The sequence below is a fragment of the Salvelinus namaycush genome, chromosome 41, assembly GCF_016432855.1.
Source record: "Salvelinus namaycush isolate Seneca chromosome 41, SaNama_1.0, whole genome shotgun sequence".
Taxonomy (NCBI): Eukaryota; Metazoa; Chordata; class Actinopteri; order Salmoniformes; family Salmonidae; genus Salvelinus; species Salvelinus namaycush.
Window position 1 is genome coordinate 16831637 of NC_052347.1, and position 24895 is coordinate 16856531.

A 24895-nucleotide genomic window follows, 5' to 3' on the forward strand; every position below is an offset into this window, starting at 1 on the left:
CGAGGTTGACATATTTTCTAGGGTCCAATGAGGTAGTAGTGTGTGCATCATACAGGCACAATGACATCAAGCTTTGCATAATACAGGTTGATACAGTTTAAGATTAGCCAAGGATTAGATTGAGCTTTCTGGATGTAATATGTCCATTGTTCCATTGAAAAATACTGATACTACCATCCTATTTCACCTATTGTAGTTGACACTACAGTGATGTTCACTGACTTAATTTTTATTTTACCTTTATTTAACTAGGCAAGTCATTTAAGAACAAATTCTTATTTTCAATGACGGCCTAGGAACAGTGGGCAGAACGACAGATTTTTATCTTGTCAGCTCGGGGATTCAATCTTGCAACCTTTTGGTTACTAGTCCAACGCTCTAACCGCTAGGCTACCTGCCGGCTACCTGGTTTGTGGTAAACAAGATATGTGAATGAGCAGGGTGAAAGGTGTGCAAGTTTCAGCCCACCTGTAGAGCAGGGTATTCGTGTCTGTGAAGCAGCTCGGGGCTGTCCCTGTAGCTAGCATAGGGAGATGAGATGAATAGTCTCTCCATTGTAACAGTCTCATGGCAGATTACTGGGCCGTCTGCTGTTTTAGTAATTGGACCTGAATGAATTCAGGAATTGAGCTGAGTAAGTGCTGTGCTGTGAGAGTGATGGCTTTACTCTGACAGCTCTGTCACAGCATCATACACTCCTCTACTAGAACTGGCTAATGCTCAGCGTAATTAGAAAAGTTGGCTAATTTAGATTAAATTCCTGAAAATGATTAATGTTTCCACAGAGTCTTTGCCAATATTGACACCCATATTAGATGACCCTGCTCAGACCATGTCAACATTGCCATGTCATTGACATATGTCAAGTTTTTTACGTAGTGTTGTAAAGCAAGTCTTAATTTTTATTTCAGTATTGGTTACAGAAGGTAGGGATTTAAACAAGGAAACGTTGTTATACACTACATCCTCAAAAGTATGTGGACACCCTTTCAAATGTGTTGATTGGGCTTTTTCAGCCACATCCATTGCTGACAGGTGTATAAAGTCGAGCACAGCGCCATGCAATCTCCATAGACAAACATTGGCAGTAGAATGGCCTTACTGAAGAGCTCTGTGACTTTCAATGTGGCACCGTCATAGGATGCCACCTTTCCAACAAGTCAGTTTGTCAAATGTCTGCCCTGCAGGAGCTGCCCCGGTCAACTGTAAGTGCTGTTATTGTGAAGTGGAAATGTCTAGGAGCAACAAAGGCTCACAGAATGGGACCGCCGAGTGCTGGAGTGCGTAGAACGTAAAATCGTCTGTCCTCAGTTGCAACACTCACTACCGAGTTCCAAACTGCCTCTGGAAGCAACATCAACACAAGAACTGTTCTTCGGGGACCTTCATGAAATGGGTTTCCATGGCCGAGCAGTTGCACACAAGCCTAAAATCACCATGCGCAGTGCCAAGCGTCGGCTGGAGTGGTGTAAAGCTCGCCGCCATTGGACTCTGGAGCAGTGGAAGCGCGTTCTCTGGAGTAATTGATTTGAAATTCAGAATTATTATTTGAATGATCAATAATATGGATGCCTATAATACCATCTTCAAGTAAATTGTTATGACTGGCAATGGTATTAACAGCATAAAAACTGTAAATGATAGTGAGACAATTAGCATTATGTGTGTTATGGTGTTAGTGGTATGTTGTGTAGGTACCAGGCTAAGATGTCAGTGTGCTGAGCTCAGCTCAAGGTATTTGCGTTGCCCTCTTGTTACAAGAGAGTGAAGTCTAAGCAACCCGTTTACAGTACTGTACGTCTGATCATCTATGACACAATGGGGGAAATGGTATTGGTGTTAATGTCAGCATCTTTATAACTTTATACCGTATATCTTTATAACTTTATACCGTACCTAAATAACTTTTAGGGTTTTCAGGGTATTTTGGTGGGATGGTGTGTGTGAATGTGTTATTAACTATTTAACTGCATCTCATTTTAGTTTTGGCAGCCCCAGCAGAGCTCATATCAGCTTAGGTCTTGATCTAATGTGTTACCTAGTAAAACCAACTGACGTCATAGAGGGAATGAAGCTAGGGTAACCAGCTTATGTCTGACGTGATGGCAGTGTGACACAGGGGACACAAACATAGTTGTGCAAATCATAACTGCTGAGCACAATGTTCAGCCAGATGGATTCCTAACTCATATTTATGTACTGAACATTTTAATGGATTAAAGGCTCTGGAGCAACGAACCGCCCTTGCTGTCTCTGCCTGGCCGGTTCCCCTCTCTCCACTGGGATTCTCTGCCTCTAACCCTATTACAGGGGCTGAGTCACTGGCTTACTGGTGCTCTTTCATGCCGTCCCAAGGAGGGGTGCGTCACTTGAGTGGGTTGAGCCACTGACGTGATCTTCCTGTCTGGGTTGGCGCACCCCCTTGGGTTGTGCCGTGGCGGAGATCTTTGTGGGCTATACTCGGCCTTGTCTCAGGATTGTAAGTTGGTGGTTGACGATATCCCTCTAGTGGTGCGGGGGCTGTGCTTTGGCAAAGTGGGTGGGGTTATATCCTTCCTGTTTGGCCCTGTCCGGGGGTATCATCGGATTGGGGCCATAGTGTCTCCTGACCCCTCCTGTCTCAGCCTCCAGTATTTATGCTGCAGTAGTTTATGTGTCGGGGGGCTAGGGTCAGTTGGTTATATCTGAAGTACTTCTCCTGTGTTATCCAGTGTCCTGTGTGAATTTAAGTATGCTCTCTCTAATTCTCTCCTTCTCTCTTTCTTTCTCTCTCTCGGAGGACCTGAGCCCTAGGACCATGCGTCAGGACTACCGGGCATGATGACTCCTTGCTGTCCCCAGTCCACCTGGCCTTGCTGCTGTTCCAGTTTCAACTGTTCTGCCTGCGGTTATGGAACCCTGACCTGTCCACCGGACGTGCTACCTGTCCCAGACCTGCTGTTTTCAACTCTTAATGATCGGCTATGAAAAGCCAACTGACATTTATTCCTGATTATTATTTGACCATGCTGGTCATTTATGAACATTTTGAACATCTTGGCCATGTTCTGTTATAATCTCCACCCGGCACAGCCAGAAGAGGACTGGCCACCCCTCATAGCCTGGTTCCTCTCTAGGTTTCTTCCTAGGTTTTGGCCTTTCTAGGGAGTTTTTCCTAGCCGCCGTGCTTCTACACCTGCATTGCTTGCTGTTTGGGGTTTTAGGCTGGGTTTCTGTACAGCACTTCGAGATATTAGCTGATGTACGAAGGGCTATATAAAATAAACTTGATTTGATTTGATTTGATTAAGCACTCAAAGCACTCCTATGCCTTCAATCTGGAATTTCTCTTGCATAATCAGATGGCAAGTTAACCCAATCATAGTATCTCAAATATATGTAAGCAGCATTAAGAAATACTACTGTAAAAAATGTCGGTGGGAAATTAGATTGATGTTTTAGTTATTACTGATGTTTATCTCTTTATAATGGTCAGGATATAGTAGTGTAAGTTGAGTTCCAGTTATAATAACTTCCTGGCTATTTACAGGAAAAGAAAGAAGTGGACCTCTAAATCCATAACAACACACTGAGTGGTGTTACCTGTAGAGCCTCAGGACATAGCAGCCTACAGTACCATCATGATGCCAAAATCAACATTTCTTACATTGGCATCTAAACTCTCACAAGTATATCAGGTCCAAATGTATTCTTATTTTATGTTTGCTTGCTTCTGTACAGCCCAGTGTATGCATGTTTCTCATGACATCCAGGATGTCAGCTCAACAGCTGAGTGTGCTGACATGTTCAGAGCAGTGTGTATCTACATGGAGTTGAACAAGGTCAGTGTCCTCATCCATCAATGGTGCTCAGTTTGCCTTGCAAACATGAAAGGATTCAGATTGAGGATAATCCTGATTTTTGCTGGAATACCTTTGTAAGCTTTGAGTTTTAAGGTTGCATGTTTCATCTACTGCTGGTCATTTTTGATTCTGTAAATTGTGGATTCTGGCCAAAAACAAAAACAATACAGGTATAGTTGAGAGGGGAAATCATGTTCATGTTTTATTGGTTGTTATATAAGAATAGGAGGAATTGGAAGTAGACAGTTGTTGGTGAATGTTTTTCAGCACTACTCTGAAGCTGGTGAAGATATAGACTTTGGGCATTTGGCAAGTGTACATTCCAAAATTATATATCAAAATTCCCTCAAACAGTATGGACTCAAAGTAATTGGGTCATAAGCATATCATTGCACATAATATTGTAAATCAACTAAGATGGCCCCATAATCAAGGGTAGACTATATTTCCTAGGGAAAATATTACCCAACCCTCAACATACTACAGAATTGATAGATGACCACAAGAATACAAGGAAAAATGTCTCAAACCCTCGGTCTGGTTCCACTCACTTGAAAGTAATGTTTTGGTATTTGTGCCTTTTTAAGGCGAATAGCACATGGAAGGCAATATACCAACATATGGATTATGTTTACAGTTTCTGACAAAACATCGTTGTGCTGCAATCGTATACTCTCAGCTCACTGGGTTTGCCTTACTTTCCAATAGGAGGTGTCCAATATTATGTCAAATATTGATTGATTATACATACATTTTATTGCCCTGTTTTCCCCACCACTTGAATCTGCAGAGTCATCTCTGTCATCTCTGTTTTCTGTTGGATCTATTAAGTGACACTGCCCCATTAAGTCACAAGAGAGTACATTTAAGGCTTGGTATTACATAAGATGTAATATCATTACTAAGCATTATCATGGTAGTTCCACAGTGTACTGTATAACTTCTGCCATGAGGAATTAATTCCTCATTCCCTGATCTAACAATCCTTCTGGGTCCTTTGTTTTTACGGTCTGTGCAGAAACGTTTGGTCTCTCAGAAAGCTGAGTACAAATGTCAGTATCAAATTCTCTGAATAGAAACAATCATTCAGTGATGTTGGATGTTAGCTCCATGTCAAGAATTACTGCACCTCACCAACACAGTGGAGATTTTTAGATACCTGTGACCCTGTGTCCATTCTGTGTCACTCAAGTCAGCTCCATGCACTGAACTCCAATAGGTAGGCCACAACTGCTGATCAGTGAAGGAAGTGGCACTTGCTGCCCTCTTGGTTTTCATTGGTGGAGAGTAGTTATGGACAAGACAAATCAGTTGAAGAAAATGCAGGATCCTTTCTCCCAACATCTGTCATCTCTTAAGCCTATTTCCCAAAGCAGTTTGCCTACATTTGCATGTAACATCCTGCATAAGCCAATCACCAGGCTATCAAATAGGAACAGATTGACTTTGCATGCACACATGTTGATGCTTGATCTGCAGCCTCATGCAATAATGTGTTTCACAACCTGAAGTCACTGTCACACTTTGAGTTGATCTGACCTTTATGATAGCAGCTACAGTATGATGAAATTATACACTGAGTGTACAAAACTAATATTGAGTTGTACCCCTTTTGCCTTCAGAACAGCATCAATTTGTCGGTGCATGGACTCCACAAGGTGTCGAAAGCGTTCCACAGGGATTCTGGACCATGTTGACTCCAATGCATCCCACAGTTGTGTCAAGTTGACTGGATGTCCTTTGGGCGGTGGACCATTCTTGATACACACGAGAAACTGTTGAGTGTAAAAAACCCATCAGCGTTGCAGTTCTTGACACCATCAAACCGGTGCGCCTGGCATCTACTAACATACCCCTTTCAAAGGCACTTAAATATTTTGTCTTGCCCGTTGACCCTCTGAATGGCACACATACACAATCCATGTCTCAATTGTCTCAAGGCTTTACAATCCTTATTTAACCTGTCTCCTTCCCTTCATCTACACTGATTGAAGTGGATTTAACCAGTGACATCAATAAGGGATCATATCTTTAACCTGGATTCACCTGGTCAGTCTATGTCATGGAAAGAGCAGGTGTCCTTAATGTTTTGTACACTCACTGTAGTTTGTGAAAACATGCATCAGTAATGCCCAACTATGCCAGAACATGTCCAGTCCAACGTTGGCATTGGCGAGAGCCTTGTTCCAGATTAAAGAGTAAGCCCAAATTAATCTTTTTTATTACTATGCTCAAAGAAACCGCCTAGGTTAGATATGACAATAAAATGGAGGTCTATAATATAATTTGTCCTGTGTAATAAATTACGCATTTGGTGAATGGGTGGAGAAGGATGGGAGAAAAAGAGACCACAGCAAGCAGAAAAGAAAAGAGAGAGAGAGTTCAAATAAACAAGGGAGAGACAAAAAGAGGGATTGGAGGATTGGAGTATAAGGGAGCGCAAACAAGGAAGAGAACGAATCCTTCAATAAAGGTAGCAGGCAGCACATCCTTAGAGCCACAGGAGAGATGTACATACAGCATCACTCAAGGAACCTCAAACGCCACAAGATTATGAAGATTTGAGATATATTTGAGAGGCGAAACACAGCGGCAACATATCGAAAGCCTGGATTAGTTGCCTTTTCATTTCATTTCATTTTGCCCAGCCTCCAGCATGGGGACAAAGTGCAGTCGGCGGGGGTCCCTGGCGCTCACCCTCAACATTGTAGCATTTACGTGTGCCCTGTCAGCAGTGACCACTAGCTTCTGGTGCGAGGGGACCAGGAAGGTGGTCAAGCCTTTCTGCACGGGGCCAGTGACGACCAGGCAGGCGTACTGCATTCGCTTCAACAGCAGTAACATCAATGACAGCCGGCTGGTGCAGTACATCTGGGAGTCGGGAGAAGAGAAGTTCCTGATGAGGAAGTTCCACACCGGCATCTTCTTCTCCTGTGAGCAGGCTGCTGACATGAATGGTAAATAACGTTCATGTACAACTTGCAGAAATGTTGAAATAGAACATGCGACTATGTTGGCCACTCAGCAGCTGGTCCTGTGTGACCATGCTCTCTAAACCTGATGTGGTTTGGGGACATTACAACAGGAAGTGAAGGAGGAAGTACATTGGGAGAGACTAAAATAAGATCAAGGTGCAAATGATTTGACGATCTACTATTTACTTACATAATTACATCATCATGTTGTTTTTTCTTTTTTTAGTCTTTGAGATTTGATAAAATAAGCAAAAAGTTATGTTCTATTTGGTATCAGGTTACTTGTGTTGACTTTACTGAAATGGACTGACGTTATAACGATGCATCAGTTTTAGTAGGAGTTTTACAGTATGGAGATCATTGAGTGCAAGAATTGGAATGCTTGCAGAAACTCTGTGACCCAACATTGATTTGCTTTGATTGCTGTGAGAGTCAGCAGTAGCCAGTCCTGAGGTGTGACATAACAAACAGCTGTGAGAGTCAGCAGTAGCCAGTTCTGAGGTGTGACAGAACAAACAGCTGTGAGAGTCAGCAGTAGCCAGTCCTGAGGTTTGACATAACAAACAGCTGTGAGAGTCAGCAGTAGCCAGTCCTGAGGTGTGACATAACAAACAGCTGTGAGAGTCAGCAGTAGCCAGTCCTGAGGTGTGACAGAACAAACAGCTGTGAGAGTCAGCAGTAGCCAGTCCTGAGGTTTGACATAACAAACAGCTGTGAGAGTCAGCAGTAGCCAGTCCTGAGGTGTGACATAACAAACAGCTGTGAGAGTCAGCAGTAGCCAGTCCTGAGGTGTGACATAACAAACAGCTGTGAGAGTCAGCAGTAGCCAGTCCTGAGGTGTGACATAACAAACAGCTGTGAGAGTCAGCAGTAGCCAGTCCTGAGGTGTGACATAACAAACAGCTGTGAGAGTCAGCAGTAGCCAGTCCTGAGGTATGACAGAACAAACAGCTGTGAGAGTCAGCAGTAGACAGTCCTGAGGTGTGACAGAACAAACAGCTGTGAGAGTCAGCAGTAGCCAGTCCTGAGGTGTGACAGAACAAACAGCTGTGAGAGTCAGCAGTAGCCAGTCCTGAGGTGTGACAGAACAAACAGCTGTGAGAGTCAGCAGTAGCCAGTCCTGAGGTGTGACAGAACAAACAGCTGTGAGAGTCAGCAGTAGCCAGTCCTGAGGTTTGACATAACAAACAGCTGTGAGAGTCAGCAGTAGCCAGTCCTGAGGTGTGACATAACAAACAGCTGTGAGAGTCAGCAGTAGCCAGTCCTGAGGTGTGACATAACAAACAGCTGTGAGAGTCAGCAGTAGCCAGTTCTGAGGTGTGACAGAACAAACAGCTGTGAGAGTCAGCAGTAGCCAGTCCTGAGGTTTGACATAACAAACAGCTGTGAGAGTCAGCAGTAGCCAGTCCTGAGGTGTGACATAACAAACAGCTGTGAGAGTCAGCAGTAGCCAGTCCTGAGGTGTGACATAACAAACAGCTGTGAGAGTCAGCAGTAGCCAGTCCTGAGGTATGACAGAACAAACAGCTGTGAGAGTCAGCAGTAGACAGTCCTGAGGTGTGACAGAACAAACAGCTGTGAGAGTCAGCAGTAGACAGTCCTGAGGTGTGACATAACAAACAGCTGTGAGAGTCAGCAGTAGACAGTCCTGAGGTATGACAGAACAAACAGCTGTGAGAGTCAGCAGTAGCCAGTCCTGAGGTGTGACATAACAAACAGCTGTGAGAGTCAGCAGTAGCCAGTCCTGAGGTGTGACATAACAAACAGCTGAGAGTCAGCAGTAGCCAGTCCTGAGGTATGACAGAACAAACAGCTGTGAGAGTCAGCAGTAGACAGTCCTGAGGTGTGACAGAACAAACAGCTGTGAGAGTCAGCAGTAGCCAGTCCTGAGGTGTGACAGAACAAACAGCTGTGAGAGTCAGCAGTAGCCAGTCCTGAGGTATGACAGAACAAACAGCTGTGAGAGTCAGCAGTAGACAGTCCTGAGGTGTGACAGAACAAACAGCTGTGAGAGTCAGCAGTAGCCAGTCCTGAGGTGTGACAGAACAAACAGCTGTGAGAGTCAGCAGTAGCCAGTCCTGAGGTGTGACAGAACAAACAGCTGTGAGAGTCAGCAGTAGACAGTCCTGAGGTGTGACAGAACAAACAGCTGTGAGAGTCAGCAGTAGCCAGTCCTGAGGTGTGACAAAACAAACAGCTGTGAGAGTCAGCAGTAGCCAGTCCTGAGGTGTGACATAACAAACAGCTGTGAGAGTCAGCAGTAGCCAGTCCTGAGGTGTGACATAACAAACAGCTGTGAGAGTCAGCAGTAGCCAGTCCTGAGGTATGACAGAACAAACAGCTGTGAGAGTCAGCAGTAGACAGTCCTGAGGTGTGACAGAACAAACAGCTGTGAGAGTCAGCAGTAGCCAGTCCTGAGGTGTGACAGAACAAACAGCTGTGAGAGTCAGCAGTAGCCAGTCCTGAGGTGTGACAGAACAAACAGCTTAGTGGGATAGAAAAAGGACTGGAGACATGAGGACTGGAGACATGAGGACTGGAGACACCACTATCAGATAATGGATAGGGTCTGATTTTAAAAGTGGTAAGCGATTTATCTTGGGCAGTAATCGGTCAAACAACATGAAGGTGAAAATCCTGATCATAACCATTTTGCTGATGCTTCTGTGCATACTAACACATTTATATTTCATCTATAGAAAATAACGAAGAAGAGTAAAAACTGTTTTGATTGCATTACCTATTTCTACAACTACAATTTACATAAGAAGATAAGAAAAAGAACAAGACTAGGCAACATGAACTAAATGAATGTTTCTCTGCTTCCAGGTTTTAACTGCAGAGACTTTAAAGACATTGCACCTGACCATGAAAAAGGTAGGTAAAACCCATTTATAAAATGATTATCTTTCAGTCTAGTAGTGTAAAGCCCTGATAAATCTATATTGTCCTCTTGACCACAACTTTATATAAGTCCAGTCATCAAAAATATATCAAGACAGGGACTCCTCTCTTCCTTCTATTCCCAGGGGTCCTGTGGCTGTGCATCACAGCTGAGTGTCTCTACCTCATCCTGCTGTTCACGGGTGGTGTACTCATGTGGTTAGAGCTGTGTCCTTGCCTTAGCGTCATGAACAAGCTGAAGCTCAACGCCTTTGCTGCCATGTTAACCGCACTGTCAGGTAACACATCTGTGCCTGGTAATGATGTACACAATCATATTTATTTTTAAAAATGTGACGTTCACCATTTGTCAAATGAACAAGTCATCAAAGAATACTTTCATACAGTCACTCAAAGCTGATCACCAGCCATTGAGGAGTTGATTATCTCCCTGCATCCTTAACTATGAAGTCAGCTTCACAGAGGGGGCACACTAGTGAGTGGACATCCCCTGGCTCTGTTTCTCAATGACCAGAGGCCATGTCAACCTCCATGCCACGCTATCACACTAAGGCTGGCACTGGGCTGGTCAAATTGGATAGAAAGCCTAGAGTAGACAGGCTTTGGGAGTCCCAGCTCCACAGTAGAGCAGGGGCCAGCGTGTCTGTGTGTAACACTACCCACCAAGGGGATTACATCATCTAATACCATGCATGCAACCCACTAACCATCCCAGGCAGGCAGAGGCCGGCCAGAGTGACAGTGGCTAGTCCATATCCTAAATGGATTATTTCAATTTTACAGATACGATATTCAGTACACTGCTGAATCTACAGTTTTCATCCTTTCAAAGACCATTTCCAAAGCTGATAGGAGGGGAATCAAGATGTTGTTGAGAAAATGTATGTCAATCAGGAGTCCTGTTCATCTAGATTCACTCACTGTATTGTCAATAATAGTTCTTGTGTTGCTATCCATCTGTCAAACTGTATTGTGGGGGTAAGTAGGAGTGAATATACACATTTAAAATGTGGTTTATGCACCACAGAATTTGTGGAATCCCTACAGCTAACTCTCCTTGGGTCTGTGGTACAAATATGAATGTGAATATGATTTTTTTAGCAGAAAAGCAGAGCAATAATAGAAGCAGGGTGGGATGGGAGCCTTGCTCAGGGAGGTACAGTTGTAGGGAAGCTAGCCTAGCTAAGTGCTAACATAGTGCGTAGAGCAGTGGTCTATGGTCTGTGTGTCCAATGCCTCTGGGGATTTGCTGGTTTTTGGACTAATCGGATTGGAGATGGGACAGTGGTTTTGGGCCAAGACAAGGCCTACCCATAGGAGTACCCCCACCCCTCCCCTCCCACCTTCTCCTGACCCCTCCTCTTGTTGTTAGGGCGTTAATCCCAAGTAAAGCAGCTGTAGACGAGCAGAATGTTGGCAAAGAGATGGCCAAGAGGCAGCAGAGAAAGAGAGAGTAGAGGGAACACTGTGCTGTGGTGGGCTTTGATTCTTCATCATTCTCTCTTCTATCTGTCATTGTTATGAAGGGGAATGGCTGCAACTGTATTAATGTAACCTATCAGCTTCCCCAGTAATACTATAAACTGAATATCCAGTGAATAAGGAAGCATGATCATGGTGAAAATTAATGGACTGATCTCAATGTTGTTCACACTAGCACCTGTCCTCATGCAAGGTTTTTAAAATAAGTGAAAGATAGCCCTCAATTCATAACGTGTACAATACTGCCACCTGTGACTACTAATATCAATTGCAGATACTATTTTTTTGCTGTACTTATACCAGTGCTTTTGAAAGGTACAACCATTATACCCAAAAAATATATAGTCTCATATATTATCTCAGGTTTTCATTCACCAACTTTATTTGCGTTTTGTATTGTGTTGTGTCCTTCGGGATCCAGGCCTTTTGGGGATGGTTGCCCACATGATGTTCACCACGGCCTTTCAGCTGGCTGTGGCTATGGGTCCGGAGGACTGGAGGCCCAAGACCTGGGACTACAGCTGGTCCTACATGTATGTACTGACTAGGTCACTTACCGTTACACTAGGTGCTGTACAATAGGAGTTGTCTCTGATTAAACTCTAATACCCAGCTATGTGATACTTGTGCAATTTTAAGCGACGCTAGCATTCTGAGGCCATGTATAGTAGCACAGTCATGATGGAGAGAGCATGCATGCTGAGGTTAATCACACCCTCTGTACTTCTTCTTCCCCCTCCCCAGCTTAGCATGGGGCTCCTTTGCCACCTGCATGGCTTCTGCGGTGACAGCACTGAACAGGTACACCAAGACCATCGTAGAGTTCAAGTACAAGCGGCGGAACATTGAGAAGAACCTGAGGATCAAGCAGAAGCTGCTGGAGATGGACCTGCCAGAGCAGATGTGGGACATGTACCTGACGGCTGTGCCTGCAAGGGGAGAAGGAAATGCTGGGCCTCTGGACCTCCCTGTCAATGGGCACAAACCCTCCACTGGAGCAGCCTATGTAATGGGCCTGGACAGCATGACAGAACCACAGGGAGAGGCCTACTGCTAAGACAGTGGTCACCAACCCTGGGCCTGCAGGGCCCCATTCCAATACTGTTAGAATGTACCTACCATCCTCCCTTCATTGAGGTTATGACTGCTCCAACATGATTGGATAGGTTCCAATTCAAAACACAAAGGGGAGGAAGAAAGGATGCATTTTCACAGTATCAGAACAGGGCCTACGAGATCTATAAGGCTTTACAGGACCAGGCTTGGTGACCTCTTCATTAAAATGACCATAAATTGTCTCTCATATACAGGATCCCAAACTCACTAGACTGTATAGGGCATAATGGATCCCATTGAGAAGATCATTACTAATATTATGGCTAAAGGAACATGGAGCTGACTGAATAAACAACACTTGTCCTCAACCTCCTCCTGTATGTTTCTAGAGCCAAGGCCATGACTATTCTTATCATTACTGTTATTCTGGAGCAGATGGTGAAGCTGTTTTTACAAGCTATGATAGTAGTTTTTTTGCCACATTCAGCATGGGGCTGCAAATATCAGCCAAGTCTAGTTTCCATATGGATGCTTGGTGTACAGATGGCTATTTCCAACACGTACAGTAGGTTACAACATGGTGCTTATGTTTATATGTGCTGTATATAAGAAAGTTGGATCTTAATATTTGCTTCAGAATGTAATGAAGAAAAAGGCAGCACCCATAAACATACACAGGAAATGTATTGAACACAAACTTTGTCAGAAATGAAGGACAATTCAGACTGTGAATCTGTCTATGATTCTTGGTAATATTGAGGAAATGGGTTTAAATGCCCCTCATAACTAGGGAATATTTAAATGAAAACCAACTGCAAACGACTACTAGCTGAATGGATCAATGCAGGACTCTAGTAAATATTTCAACTATATGCCCATGCAGCTGCCTTGAATTGTCTTGGATTTAAATTAAGGGATGCCATGTCATTTCTTATGGTAATACTTGCTCAATCTGACTACAGAAAAAAATGACCACAAATACACATTTTCCCAAGTAGTTTACAGTACTTCGACAATACCGTCTAAGCCTCTGTTGGTGAAGGACTGCCATCTAGTGGAGTAAAGGGTAAGTTCACAGAGTTCTGAGGACCTGCTTTCCGACCGTGGATGTCGCTGTCACTTTCCTCTGTATCTTTTTTCCACCTCATTGTAGGCTCCCATCCTACCAGCCAAAGTCCTGCCCTGTCATCTGGTAGAAGCGCAGGTTGTGTGGCTGGTAGAACTGACGTAACCTGAGGATGACCTGAGGGTGGATGTCAGCATGTGGCCTGCCCTTGGTTCTGCCCAGGCAGTGGGGCTTGCTGCTGCCCTCTGGCTTCTTCAGGCAGGGGAAACCCTTTGTCTTGTTGAAGTAGAAGTGTTTGTCTGTGATGATCCTCTGAAGGCCCAGAAAGTCTTGGACTCTGCCCAGCTCCCCTGCAGGGTCGCTCACCAGCCTCTCCCCATGTACAAAGTGGATCTGCTCCAAGGGGAAGTGGGCCAGCCACCTCTCCAGGTGCAGAGCATACAGGCCAATCCAGATGGGGCTCCACAGGGAGTCCACCTTCAACGCCTCCTCCGTCCCGTTATGGAACGTCAGGGTCTCGAAGCTGGGAACGCCCGGAGTCTTGGATATGATCTGGGTGTAGTCAGAGATGGCGCGGGTCACAGGGTCACGCACCACCACGATCAGTTTGACCTCCTGGGACATGGCGTGGATCAGGCCGGGGCTATCCGCCGTCACAAAGTACCTGGGTGTCTTCTCCAGGACCACCTGGCCCTCCAGAGCTTTGGGCATCAGGTTCCTGAGAGGGACAATGAGGCTGTTCAATCTTATATCAAATACACAAAATACAGCCAAATTAGAATATAACCATATCCATTTGTTTTAGATCCAAGAGAGAGGGTTAATTCTTTGAATAACCATCAACCAATCCAAGGTACTATTGATTGAGACCTACAGCCAAATAAAGGGACTGAATCATCTCTTAACACCATGACCTATCTGGTCATGCTCATTCCCCACAGATCCCTATGTCATCCTGTGCCAATGAAGCCAACAGGCCTGCTGGTTCTTAATAATTGACATGGTGTTATATAGTTTTCCCCAGTGTGCTCTCCAGCCTCACTCAGCTCTTCCTCCCTGCTGGATGTTAATACACTCCCATTCAACTAAACGAGGGCTGGGGGGAACTGAAACTCGTACACACCCCTTTTAAGAGCATGTGCTACCAGGGAGAGAGAGAGGACACACTCGGCTGTCTGCCTGAATAGAAATCCAGATGAAGGACAAGAGAGAAAGAAAGGAAGGAAGGAAGAAAGAGAGACTGGGAGAAAGAAGGAGGGAGGGAGCACACAAATACAAGCAAAGTCCATTAGTGAGCCCACTTTTGATTTTCCCTGGAGACAGATTTTAGCACTGGCAGAATATGTAGCTTTTGTGTTGCATTGACTCACTTGGCATTTGCACTCAGCTTTTCTCCCTTGGAGCTGTTATCTAACCATTATCAAGATCGAGTTCAATTCCATGGGTAGTGTTTAATTAAAGAGCCATGATTATTTCCCTCTCAGCAGAAACAATGCATACTCCAGTTCATATTCTCATTAGACAATGTGGTGCTATACTTTGATCAAGCAGCTTGATGAATATTTCCATTTTGGGAACAGACAGTATGATACTTCAGACATCAACAGTGCTGAACGATTAATGCTTTTTGACGATTAGTGCTTTTTGAGGTCAGTTCGGTCCGATTATAAAAAAAGAATCACGGTTTTCAATTTCAAGTTTCAATAATTTTTGAAAACATTAATTAAATGCACTATGCATTGTGTGGCCTGAATGCTGTAACAAGACAGAATAAAACAATCAATAAAAGTCACATGATGGTAGTGACTGTCCATTACTGCTTATCCCTTATTAACCATCATTTATTCACATTACTTTAATAAAATATTTCAGTTGTTGTGTATATTACATTTGTTTTATTTAATAACTTTATTATTTCATCCTAAATCATCATCTCATCTCTATTGAGCTGCTGTCTATGCAGTCTGACAAATCACAATTTTGTAGTCCTTCAAAGTAAATAAGGCATACTTTTATGACTGCTGAATGACAAATATCAATCACTTAGATCATGTACAGTATTTTCAGGTAGAGATAAACTGCTCTATAGCACCTCATGATCGCACATTCTTCTGTCTCTTCCATAGCAGGCGTAAAATAATTCAAAGACCGGACAAGTAGATGCGCAAGGGATTGTGGGCATTGTAGTTAATTCTCACGTTTTACGCACTAAACAATAGAATATTAGCCTGTTGGAAACTACAACTCCTTACTACATCGCACAGCTGAGGCTGGATCTGATGTATCTCTAGAGAAACTGTACAATGAGCGAATTGAGCGCACAGAAGAAAACTGAACAAAATGGAATTCAAATAATTGAACCAAAGTTGGTCAATTAGATGCTTAAAAAACAAAAAATAACCGCTCGCCACACGACATCAAACAAGGGAGAGAACAAGGTCCATATTGTGGGGCACTGTTGGCCCAAGCACCTTGAAATGCATTTGGTGTAAGAAATGTGCTATATAAATAAAGTTTGATTGATTGAGTGATCATGTAGCAGATGTTAGGTTCAGGAGTTGGGGGAATGTTTGGTACATTTATTTGTTTTTGGAGAACAGTCAAAATGATAAAATAATAATGGCATAGAGAACATTGCTCCATAATATGTGTTATTGATTTTACAGTTGTTCTTCAGAGTGTATGTATGGGCCATGTAGGGCTCCCGAGTGGTGCAGCGGTCTAACGTACTGCATCTCAGTGCTAGAGGTGTCACTACAGACTCTGGTCCGATTCCAGGCTGTATCACAACCGGCTGTGATTGGGAGTCCCATAGGGCGGTGCACAATTGGCCCAGTGTCATCCGGGTTAGGGTTTGATGGGGCTAGGCCGTCATTGTAAATAATAATTTGTTCTTAACTGACTTGCCTAGTTAAATAAAGGTTAAATAAATGTATAAAAATAAGTAAATGTAGGACAGCCCATAGAGAAATTCCCCCAGCCATTAAATAACCCCTTTAACTTGCAATACACACGGCTGACCATGAGCAAGCAGCAATTCCAAGGAGGAATGTGCATCATTCTACACCTTTTGCAAGTTGTAAACATAATCCGAATGCAAACAATGAAACCCTCCTCAATCAAATATCAAATATATATAAACAAATATCAACCAAACACAAATGTGTGTTTCAGCATTATCATTCTAATCATTCTAATCATCATAATCATTCTAATCATCATCATCATCATCATCATCATCATCATCGATAGGTAGGTAGGTTCATACCTGTACCAATTCAACCCACGTGAGTAATGTCTGTCGAAAAAGTGAGGTTCAGAGCCAAGTGCTCGAATGTCAGGATGAAGTCTTAGGAATTCCAAAAGAGCTCGTGTTCCGCCCTTTTTCACCCCTATGATGATTGCTTGGGGTAGTCTCCTTGCTGCGGTCCAGTCCTTACCAACATTGGCTGATTGCGCACCAACTGCACCTGTCGCACCTGCGCTGCCGACGGGGGATGCTGAGCGCACACCGACATCTGTAGCCCTCTTCTCAAATGAGGCATTCTTCCTTTGGAACAGCTCAGTCAAAGGTAAAAGTTGAGAGGTTTGCTTCAAATGTTTCGCAGTATCCACTAAAATAAAATCACAGCAGCCGGAGAGAATGAAGTACAGCGACGCGCAAACCACAGCAAGGGAGAACACGAAGAGAAGTTTATGCAGGAGTCGCGGAACGTCTTGTTGAATGTGATGAGAACCAGCCATACCTTCTTCCACAAACAAATTGAGGCCATTCTATGAACAACACATCTCTTCTTTCGGTACATCTGGTATTCTTGTAAGCAAAAGCACATAATCATAATTCCATGCCCAAAACATGGTGCACCGGCTGTTCCAAGCGAAGTGCCAAATACGCTTGTCATCCCATACTGACACGTTGTTGATCTCTAAACTGTTCATCGCAACAACAAAAAAATCCTTCTTTCTATAATAACAATATTTTGTTGGACATAAACGACGGTGTAATGTTTCCACACACAGTTAATATAGTATGTTCTTGCTCATCTGACACTGCTATATTAACCATCATCTGGAGATGCTGTGCGCATCTTTCAGTGCTGCTCTACCTTGATTGGAGGGATGGTAGAGAAGGCGGGTTTCACTGCTCAAACTTAAACTGTTGAGCCATGATCCTGTAACATCAGCTTTAGGATAACTTTCTTTCTCAATGTTTGCATTAGACAGGCAATTTGCTTTCCTTCCTCAGGCTATGGTATTATGCTGGTCAGGAGGGAAATAACACCACAAGGCAACTCATTTCAGCTTTGACATAATTTTCAGGTGACAATTTCCTCAATAAATATTGATTTATGCGTGAATAAAGTAGGATACTTGTTAAAGAGATTTTTATTTGCAATTCATATTACAGTTTTTGAGGCATATATGGGAACAGCTGACCATGCAGATTTTTTGGGGGTTCCTTGCATGATTTAACACACATTATTGCAATGATTGAATATTGTTCTTTGCATCCACAGACAGAAAGCCCTGTACATAGGCATCATGACATAATAGGAAGCGTTGGTAATACAACCAGGATAATCTCCAGGCAGAGGTATTAAGTCATACAGGGAGGGGGTTTGTGTCTGATTCTGCTTTTTTTCTCAGCATCATAGTGAAAATCTTTTTTTATGGAAGGACAGCCCGATAATGACTGCATTATGGGTCATATGGGTCACTTCTGATACTGTGAAATCTCCTCTGAACAGGAAACTGTGTATTGTAAGCTTACACGGTTTACCAGGAAATGGTCACTGTACAATCTGACATTGGAGCCAACTCCACTTATGTCCCTTAATTTAATATGATCTGTGTACTCTGGTGGAACCTTTAAAGAGCAATCCATGGTATTATAATCAAATAATGCCATTTCTGATTCAAACTCAGATGTAGTTTACCAGAAATCCAATGCACATCCTTATAAGTGAAAAGCTATGACAAACAATAGACGCAAGAGGCTGAAGAGAAGCCTTCACGTGGAGAGAAACCTTCACATGGAGAGAAACCTTCATGTGGAGAGAAGCCTTCACATGAAGAGAAACCTTCACAACCTTCACGTGGAGAGAAGCCTTCACAAGCCTTCAGGTGGAGAGAAACCTTCACAAGCCTTCAGGTGGAGAGAAGCCTTCACAAGCCTTCAAGTGGAGAGAAGTCTTAACATGAAGAGAAACCTTCACAACCTTCACGTGGAGAGAAGCCTTCACAAGCCAACAGGTGGAGAGAAACCTTCACAAGCCTTCAGGTGGAGAGAAGCCTTCACAAGCCTTCAAGTGGAGAGAAGTCTTAACATGGAGAGAAACCTTCACAACCTTCACGTGGAGAGTAGCCTTCACAAGCCTTCAGGTGGAGAGAAACCTTCACAAGCCTTCAGGTGGAGAGAAGCCTTCACAAGCCTTCAAGTGGAGAGAAGTCTTAACATGGAGAGAAACCTTCACAACCTTCACGTGGAGAGTAGCCTTCACAAGCCTTCAGGTGGAGAGAAACCTTCACAAGCCTTCAGGTGGAGAGAAGCCTTCACAAGCCTTCAGGTGGAGAGAAGCCTTAACAGGCTTTGCATAAATGAAGTCACCAGGAGATTCATATTGGATCAAATAATATGCTGTGGAAATATCAGTGAAAATAACCCACTGGACACAGACTTCAGTTCAACGTCTAGTTTTGATTTAAATTTGGTAGAGTTGTCAACTAACGTGAATTCAACATGAAATCAACAAAAAATGTCACCATGTCTTTGAATTTAGGTTAAAAGTGACTACATTCCCTTACATTGATGTCTTTTTTCAAATCCAATCAGTTTCCACATTTATTCAACATCATCACATTTAAACTACGTTTTTTTTAAATGACGTGGAAACAACATTGATTCAACCAGTTTTTGCTCAGTGGGAACACAATAGTTTAAACAAAGCATTTATTGTTACATTTGAAGCAAGGATCATGTGAGATAGGACAAGTTATTTTATTGTGTTATTTTTTAAATTTATTTTTAACTTGAATTTATTTAGTAAATATTTTCTTAATTATATTTTCTTAAAACTGGATTGTTAAGTAAGCATTTCACAGTAAGGTCTACACCTGTTGCATTTGGCGCATGTGACAAATAACATTTGATTTGATTTGATTTGAAGAGAGAATTCAAACAGTTTGCTGTGAAAGCACAAGGTATTGCCACCAATGATGTGTCTTCAATACAGGGACCCTGTCTTTCTCTTCCAGACTCACATCTGAAGGTTGGCAAAATAATAGAGGCTTTCATCTACATCTAAATTAGACTGTGTCCATCACTGGTTTCCTAAAATACACAGCATCAGCTGGATATGTGTGTTCAACATTCACCTTCTGCTACCATTTCTGTCAAGTCGTTTACGCACACAGTATGATGCATGCATTCGATAAATCCAACGTATGCACTACACAGAATGCACTGCAATGCCTCTGCAACGCAATGCTGCAAGGCAAATGCAGCGTTCCACTGGAAATTAATGTACTTCTGGTGTACCAAAATGCAAAAACTGTCGGTGTGATCGAGGCGTCACAGTCATGCGGGATACCTGCTGTGCAGTGCAGGGTGACCTGGTTTCTGCATCACATCTGGGATCATTGTTTAATAAGACCCGGTGCATTGTAAATACATAGGGATTAAAGATCACTTTAGAAAGCAGAGACATGTCTACGCGTCTGTTATCTCAGATAAATCCGTTTGTTCTGGAAAATGACCACATTGGATTATAGGGTGGAGAAATGATGGGTGAAGATGTGAGGATGCTGCTGCTACCCTCTACTGAATTCACCTTCCTACGGCTTACACTCCACAGCCTCACATGCCCCAAGCATCTCTGATCGTATGTGTGTGTGTGTGTGTGTGTGTGTGTGTGTGTGTGTGTGTGTGTGTGTGTGTGTGTGTGTGTGTGTGTGTGTGTGTGTGTGTGTGTGCGTGTGCGTGTGCGTGTGCGTGTGCGTGTGCGTACATGGTTAGTTCTGTCAGTGAACAGTCATAAACTCAGCAAAAAAAGAAACGTCCCTTTTTCAGGACCCTGTCTTTCAAAGATAATTTGTAAAAATCCAAAAAACTTCACAGATCTTTATTGTAAAGGGTTTTAACACTGTTTCCCATGCTTGTTCAATGAACCATAAACAATTAATGAACATGCACCTGTGGAACGGTCGTTAAGACACTAACAGCTTACAGACGGTAGGCAATTAAGGTCACAGTTATGTAAACTTAGGACACTAAAGAGGCCTTTCTACTGACTCTGAAAAACACAAAAAAAAAGATGCCCAGGGTCCCTGCTCATCTGCGTGAACGTGCCTTAGGCATGCTGCAAGGAGGCATGAGGACTGCAGATGTGGCCAGGGCAATAAATTGCAATGTCCGTACTGTGAGACGCCTAAGGGAGACAGGACGGACAGCTGATCATCCGCGCAGTGGCAGACCACGTGTAACAACACCTGCACAGGAACGGTACATCCGAACATCACATCTGCGGAACAGGTACAGGATGTCAACAACAACTGCCCGAGTTACACCAGGAACGCACAATCCCCCCATCAGTGCTCAGACTGTCCGCAATAGGCTGAGAGAGGCTGGACTGAGGGCTTGTAGGCCTGTTGTAAGGCAGGTCCTCACCAGACATCACCAGCAACAACATCGCCTATGGGCACAAACCCATCGTCGCTGGACCAGACAGGATTCACGTTTATCATCAAAGGAATGAGTGTTACACCGAGGCCTGTACTCTGGAGTGGGATTGATTTGGAGGTGGAGGGTCCATCATGGTCTGGGGCAGTGTGTCACATCATCACTGAGCTTGTTGCCATTGCAGGCAATCTTAACGCTGTGCGTTACAGGGAAGACATCCTCCTCCCTCTTGTGGTACCCTTCCTGCAGGCTCATCCTGACATGACCCTCCAGCATGACAATGCCACCAGCCATATTGCTCATTCTGTGCGTGATTTCCTGCAAGACAGGAATGTCAGTGTTCTGCCATGGCCAGCGAAGAGCCCGGATCTCAATCCCATTGAGCACGTCTGGGACCTGTTGGATCGGAGGGTGAGGGCTAGGGCCATTCCCCCCAGAAATGTCCGGGAACTTGCAGGTGCCTTGGTGGAAGAGTGTTGTAACATCTCACAGCAAGAACTGGCAAATCTGGTGCAGTCCATGAGGAGGAGATGCACTGCAGTACTTAATGCAGCTGATGGCCACACCAGATACTGACTGTTACTTTTGATTTTGACCCCCCCTTTGTTCAGGGACACATTATTCAATTTCTGTAAGTTACATGTCTGTGGAACTTATTTAGTTTATGTCTCAGTTGTTGAATCTTGTCATGTTCATAAAAATATTTACACATGTTAAGTTTGCTGAAAATAAACGCAGTTGACAGTGAGAGGACGTTTCTTTTTTTGCTGAGTTTATGTTGTACTGTACCACTGCAATACTATTGTGACACTCAAATCAAGTTAGATGGGTGATAGAGATATTTGTCCACTGTAGGTTTGCTGCTAAGTGGTAAGTGTCATCTGCTGAATTGTTAGTCTCAGGAAATAAAGATGGTAACTCACTCAAACTCTGAGGGGAGATACATGTAAGTGTGATCAATATATTTGTGCTATGTCTTACTTCATAACGAAGCAGAGCTGCTTATCTGTAGTTAACAGGAAGAGATATTTCTGCAACTGAAATGACAGGTCTTCCTCACAGCTGCTCCAAGGCAAGTCATAATGGTCTGTTGTGAGGTTAAATCAACATTGTGCTGTAATACTTCTTCCAAATATTTATTTCATGGCTTGTGGTTCTGTTTTAGTTCTTAGTGCTTTGTAAAGGTAAACTTTCCTAAACATGTTCTTAAATAAATAGGTATACTGTGAGAAATGACTATAATAGTAATTGTTAACTGTTTCTATAGAACCCGCTCCTCTTCTCTTCCAACGTGCTGAATCTCAATCCAATTCTTTGAATCCAGCAGATTACCTATAGAGATCTTCTTAAATGTATGCAGAGGCATGTTCACAATAGTATGCTAATGTGGCCCCACATGTGACATTTTTACCTTGTATGCCTCCCCATCCTGCAATCACAGATAAGACTCTTGACCTCTGAGCTGAGTACTAAGAGATTGTTATGTCATGTTATTTTCAAAAGGTGTATTGCTCTTCAAGGATCTTTGGTCTATACCCAATCAAGCTTAAAACGCCCCCAGAAAATGAATTATTCACCACTGGCCCACAATAATCTTTCCTTATTATCACACAATATAACTGCCCTCAACATGTCCAATGAATATTTAATACAAAATGTTACATTAATTGGAACTAAAAAAGTGTCTGTAACGTACTGTAGTAATAGCAGCTCTTTCAACAAACATTGTTCTTGTATCATCAGTGCGGAACCATTACAATAACCGTATTTTGTCTCTCCAAAACCGGTCCAAAGGATAAGGTTACTTTCCAAATCCCCCTAGTACAGTAGTAATTGTAGAGTAATAAGGGCTGAGCACTATACTGCTGTCCTGAAAGGCAATATTCTCTTGATTAGAACTAAAGCCCTTAAACCCACTGTCACTTCCAGATAATAATATTTTAAAGGAGATTACTCTTTACTTCTTGAGTATTCAGAGATGAATACAGGATCTCTATCTATGACTAGATTAAAAACTGTCATCTGATTTGCAAAAAACATTGTGTTTCTTTATCCTATTTTTATTCTGTACAAATCCTGAATTGTGATGATTCAATCAATAAAGTCTATCCTCTATTCTGCAGGTGTTATATTTCTTGAGAACAAAAAACAAAATTATGAAGACCCGGACTAGACTGGGTAGCTCTCTACTGAAGGCATGACAAGGAGAGGGTGTTTGATATCAATGTAATCTATTATAGAAATGACAATTGTTCAATCAATGAAAAATGTACAAACAAATATAAGAGATTATTCACAAATAATTTAAACAAGCAAGTAATACAACAGACAACTTTATAAAGAAGAATTATTTCTATCAATATACTTTTTCCTTTCTGATGGAAATAGTAAGCTACATTTGAAGTGACTCAAACATGGTTGCTTATTTTGGCCTCTCATTGAACGTACTCCTGAATAAATATTTCTCAAAGGCATGGTCAGAGAATGCAAAATAAGGTAGACTGAAAGCAGGCTCATAATCCATATGTATTATTATAATTTATTATAAAATATTATTATATATATATATGTATATAGAAATATAAACATATACATACAGTACCAGTCAAAAGTTTGGACACACCTACTCATTCAAGGGTTTTTCTTTATTTGTATTTTTACATTGTAAATTATTAGTGAAGACATCAACACTATGAAATAACACATATGGAATCATGTAGTAACCAAAAAAGTGTTAAACAAATCAAAATATATTTTATATTCTTCAAGGTAGCCTTGATGACAGCTTTGCAGACTCTTGGCATTCTCTCAACCAGCTTCACCTAGAATGCATTTCCAACAGTTTGAAGGAGTTCCCACATATGCTCAGCACTTGTTGGCAGCTTTTCCTTCACTCTGCAGTCCAACTCATCCCAAACCATTTCAATTGGGTTGAGATCGGGTGATTGTGGAGGCCAGGTCATCTGATGCACTCCATCACTCTCCTTCTTGGTCAAATAGCCCTTACACAGGCTGGAGGTGTGTTGTATCATTGTCCTGTTAAAAAACAAATGATAATCCCACTAAGCGCAAACCAGATGGGATGGCGTATCGCTGCAGAATGCTGTGGTAGCCATGCTGGCTAAGTGTGCCTTGAATTCTAAATAAATTACTGACAGTGTCAATAGCAAAGCACACCCTCACATCACACCTCCTCCTCCATGCTTCACAGTTGGAACCACACATGTAGAGATCATCCGTACTCTGCGTCGCAAAAAGACACGGCGGTTGGAACAAAAAATCTCACATTTGGACTCATCAGACCAAAGGACAGATTTCCACCGGTCTAATGTCCATTGCTCGTGTTTCTAGGCGGAAGCAAGTCTCTTCTTATTATTGGTGTCCTTTAGTAGTGGTTTCTTTGCAGCAATTTGACCATGAAGGCCTAATTCATGCAGTCTCCTCGGAACAGTTGATGTTGAGATGTGTGTTTTACTTGAACTATGTGAAGCATATATTTGGGCTGCAATTTCTGAGGCTGGTAACTAATGAACTCATCTTCTGCAGGTAACTCTGGGTCTTCCTTTCCTGTGGTGGTCCTCATGAGAGCCAGTTTCATCATAGCGCTTGATGGTTTTTGCGACTGTACAACTTTCAAAGTTCTTGTCATTTTCCGGATTGACTGACCTGTATGTCTTAAAGTAATGGTGGACTTCCGTTTCTGTCATCTGTCATTTTCTGTCAGCTGTCATCAAGGCTACCTTGAAGAATATAAAATATATTTTGATTTGTTTAACACTTTTTTGGTTACTACATGATTCCATATGTGTTATTTCATAGTTTTGATTCTCTTCACTATTATTCTACCATGTAGAAAATAGTAAAAATAAAGAAAAACCCTTGAATGAGTTGG

At 42.7% G+C, this 24895-nt stretch overlaps 2 protein-coding genes across 2 annotated transcripts; one reads left to right on the top strand and one right to left on the bottom strand.

The window, feature by feature from the left end:
* The first annotated feature begins 6498 nt into the window (after nucleotides 1-6498).
* LOC120034015 (germ cell-specific gene 1-like protein) lies at nucleotides 6499-12260 on the top strand. Its single transcript, XM_038980409.1, has 5 exons — nucleotides 6499-6799; nucleotides 9647-9694; nucleotides 9847-9999; nucleotides 11625-11736; nucleotides 11948-12260. The coding sequence occupies exons 1-5, from the start codon at nucleotides 6499-6501 to the stop codon at nucleotides 12258-12260; spliced, it is 927 nt and encodes a 308-aa protein (XP_038836337.1).
* A 1161-nt stretch (nucleotides 12261-13421) lies between these two features.
* Nucleotides 13422-17069, bottom strand: LOC120034016 (heparan sulfate glucosamine 3-O-sulfotransferase 6-like). Its single transcript, XM_038980410.1, has 2 exons — nucleotides 16594-17069; nucleotides 13422-14043 (listed from the first exon to the last, which is right to left on the bottom strand). The coding sequence occupies exons 1-2, from the start codon at nucleotides 17067-17069 to the stop codon at nucleotides 13422-13424; spliced, it is 1098 nt and encodes a 365-aa protein (XP_038836338.1).
* Nucleotides 17070-24895: the final 7826 nt, after the last annotated feature.

Bases quoted from the DNA above. Each gene is read 5' to 3' on its own strand.
- LOC120034015 (XM_038980409.1), top strand. From the start codon at position 6,499: ATGGGGACAAAGTGCAGTCGGCGGGGGTCCCTGGCGCTCACCCTCAAC. The intron at 6,800-9,646 runs GTAAATAACGTT...CTCTGCTTCCAG, and splicing joins GCAGGCTGCTGACATGAATG to GTTTTAACTGCAGAGACTTT. The intron at 10,000-11,624 runs GTAACACATCTG...TTCGGGATCCAG, and splicing joins CATGTTAACCGCACTGTCAG to GCCTTTTGGGGATGGTTGCC.
- LOC120034016 (XM_038980410.1), bottom strand. From the start codon at position 17,069: ATGGCTGGTTCTCATCACATTCAACAAGACGTTCCGCGACTCCTGCAT. The intron at 14,044-16,593 runs GTATGAACCTAC...TGTCCCTCTCAG, and splicing joins CGTGGGTTGAATTGGTACAG to GAACCTGATGCCCAAAGCTC.